Consider the following 3,278-nt stretch of genomic DNA (forward strand, 5'->3'; position numbering starts at 1 on the left):
TATATATATACAGCCACTTATACCCTGGACAGAAATTGAATGCAGCTTTTTTTTTTGTTCAAATTGTCAACCACAGTGACGGGTGCGTTGCTCCTATTTACACGCCACTTCGTACTTTTACCCGCATTTGGCCAATGGCGGGTGCTAATTTCCACCCCTGTTTCACATACCGGTAATTGTTGCGATATGAGCCATTGTTCAATACCTGAGCGACGTTTGTTGTGAATATCTTGACATATTCACAACAAACGTCTGACAAACGAGGTAATTAGTCCGATTTTGTCCTTTATATTATACTTTCAGAAATTACACCTCAAATTTTAAATAACAGGTGAGCAAAGAAAAAAACTTAAAGAATCTCGAAGTATAAAAAGCAAAGTCAGACGTACCAATGAACTTAGAATCGTGACGGCAGCCATTGTTGTTGTGGACAGCAGCTGGTCTCTTAGTGTAAAATCTTTAAATCTCTTCTTCTTGGGGCTTTTCCTGACAACAGTGTCCCTAGTTGACTTGCCTTGAGTCTCTGAAACCACATGATGAGCATGCTTCTTCCATGACTGCAGCCTTGTGGTGAAGCAACAGGATCTTTCTCTTTCAAACTGCTTACAGTGAAGCCTGTTTTGTTTTTTTCCCTAAGAAAAAAAAAGAAAGAAAAAACTTTAAAGTTAAACTGAAGCACATTTTTTCACTCAACATTGAAAATGAACAGCTGTGAGAATGTCTCAGCTCACAACCCGTGGCCAGAATAACCGCTGGCATTACAAACAGAACGCATTGCATGTTTCAATAATCACAGCGTTAAGCTATGTTTTAAAAAGATCATCCTTATGTTGTTTCACAATTTGACTCAGACATGTTGCACCAAGATGGACTTCTGTGAGTCAGTCTGAAAAGCTTTGCGATCACAAAACATTTCACAAACCTCTGATCCTTGCTTGCATTCAGTTGCCGAAGAGTTAAACAACAACAACAGAAAAAAACGAGACCGTCGCTAACTTTGTAGACCAAATATAGTGTGAACAAGCTTGAAAATAACTGTTTATGTAATGCTTAGTTTCAAATTCATTTGAACGCACCACTGAACAAAGCTGCACAGCAAGACTGAGATGACTCACTCACATTCTCACTAATAAGATACACGTCACACCAGTTGTACAGTCGCTACACTGGCTCCCTGTGGCTCAGAGAATAGACTTTAAAATACTGTTGCTAGTTTATAAATCAGTGAACGGTTTAGCACCACAATACATTAAAGATCTGCTGTTATTTTATCAACCTCTCAGGTCTTCTGGTTCTCATTCTGTTCTGCATCCCCTGAACCAGCAACAAACAGCTTCTATGCACCACAAATCTGGAACCAACTTCCAGAAAACTGCAAAACAGTCGAAACACTGAGTTCCTTTCAAATCTAAACTAAAAACCCACTTGTTCAGAGTTGCTTTTGAAACATAAAAGACAAAGTTTTATATGTAACAATGGCACTTAACAATTGTTGACTGTGTTTGACAACTTCTTTTGAGCTGCCTTGTTGCTGAAATGTGCTACACAGATAAACTTGATTGGTTGATTTGTTGCAACCTACAAATACCCGGGATCAATAATTGAGCTCGCCTTTAATGTGAACACTGATCGATTCTGTAAGAAGGGGCAGCAGAGGCTTTTTGAGTTGGTGCTTGCATGCTTTGTTTTTAACACCGTCTGTGTATTTTTCATGGTTTTGTGTGCTTTGAAATGCTTGGCTGGAAAACATATGTTTCCCTTTGAGGGAACAATAAAGGAACTGAACTGATTCCTCTAACAGTGAAAGTGCACATATTAGACACGTATCATGCTAAAGTAAAGCAGTAGTACATGATCATTCCAATGCAAATAAGTCATTTTTAAAATCATCTAAAAGACACCTTGCAGCACGGGGTCCCTCTCCTCACATTGAGCACCTTAATCCAGTCTTGATGAAACGTCAGATGTATTTCCTTGTTCCAAAGGAGCCATCAACTCAGAGGAGGTGAACCGACGAATGGGAAGAGCAGTCCTCCTCAAGGCGTCCTCATCTTTGACACAATGTCGTTTCTTCCTCTTCAGCCCGGCTTCCAAATCCCACAGCATGTTTCATGAAGAGTTGGCAAACAGATTGCAACAGAGCAGACAAACCCAACCTTTGCCTTGCCTTATCGCCTCGCGAAGGCCGGGAAAAAGTGTTGGGGAACATGGAAGGCTGAAAATAGCTTGAAACAAAATAAAAAGGTGATGTTTTTTTTTTAACTTTTAGATTTCAGTTGGAAAAAAGAAGAAGAAAAAAAATGCATTGGAGAGATATTCACATCTTGTCGCATTAACTGTAAAGCTCAAGCGATTTGATTATAATTCATGCAGATATCTAAAGGTTCTTCTAGTCATGTTGTGATTAAAACAGCGTATCTTCTACAGTCATGGCCAAAAGTTTTGAGAATGACACAAATATTATATTTTCACATGATCTGCTGCCCTCTGGTTTTCATGTGTATATCAGATGTTTTCATCACATACCGAAATACAATTGCAATCATATTATGAGTAACAAAAGCTTTTATTGACAGAATGAGTTAATGTTAATGCAGCAAGTCAATATTTGCAGTGTTGACCCCTCTTCTCCAGGACCTCTGCAGTTCTCACTGGCATGCTCTCAGTCAACTTCTGGCCCAAATCCTGACTGATATCAGTCCATTCTTGCACAATCAATGCTTGCATTTTGTCAGAATTCCTAGGTTTTTGTTTGTCCACCCGTCTCTTGATGATTGACCACAAGTTTTCAATGGGATTAAGATCTGGGGAGTTTCCAGGCCATGGACCCAAAATCTCTATGTTTTGTTCCCTGAGCCAGTTAGTTTTCACCTTTGCTTTATGGCAAGGTGCTCTATCATGCTGCAAAAGCCATTGTTCATCACCAAACTGCTCTTGGACGGTTGGGAGAAGTTCTTTATTCATGGCTGTGTTTTTAGGCAAGACTGTGAGAGAGCCGACTCCCTTGGCTAAGAAGCAACCCCACACATGGATGGTTTCAGGATGCTTTACAGTTGGCATGAGACAAGACTGGTGGTAGCGCTCACCTCGCCTTCTCCGGACAAGCTGTTTTCCAGATGTCCCAAACAATCGGAAAGGGGATTCATCAGAGAAAATGACTTTACCCCAATCCTCAGCAGTCCACTCCCTGTACCTTTTGCAGAATATCAGTCTGTCCCTGATGTTTTCCCTGGAGAGAAGTGGCTTCTTTGCTGCCCTCCTTGGGACCAGGCCTTGCT

At 40.6% G+C, this 3,278-nt stretch overlaps 1 protein-coding gene across 4 annotated transcripts in view; it reads right to left on the minus strand.

Annotated features, from left to right (window-relative positions):
• LOC103151297 (NXPE family member 3-like) overlaps positions 1-2,231 on the minus strand; it is a 10,740-nt gene extending 8,509 nt beyond the window's left edge. For 2 of the 4 annotated variants that reach the window (XM_007571277.2, XM_007571278.2), the window contains exons 1-2: positions 1,902-2,231; positions 390-632 (exon numbers count right to left, since the gene is read on the minus strand). In XM_007571277.2, the coding sequence (XP_007571339.1) occupies positions 390-419 (30 nt within the window). In that variant the 5' untranslated portion in view covers positions 420-632; positions 1,902-2,231. Of the gene's footprint in view, positions 1-389; positions 633-921; positions 1,146-1,901 lie in introns of those variants that run through there. The other 2 variants (XM_007571279.2, XM_016681352.1) reach the window with 2 other exon arrangements.
• Between the last annotated feature and the right edge of the window lie 1,047 nt (positions 2,232-3,278).

Source organism: Poecilia formosa, unplaced genomic scaffold (assembly GCF_000485575.1).
Source record: "Poecilia formosa unplaced genomic scaffold, Poecilia_formosa-5.1.2 Scaffold277, whole genome shotgun sequence".
Lineage (NCBI taxonomy): Eukaryota > Metazoa > Chordata > Actinopteri > Cyprinodontiformes > Poeciliidae > Poecilia > Poecilia formosa.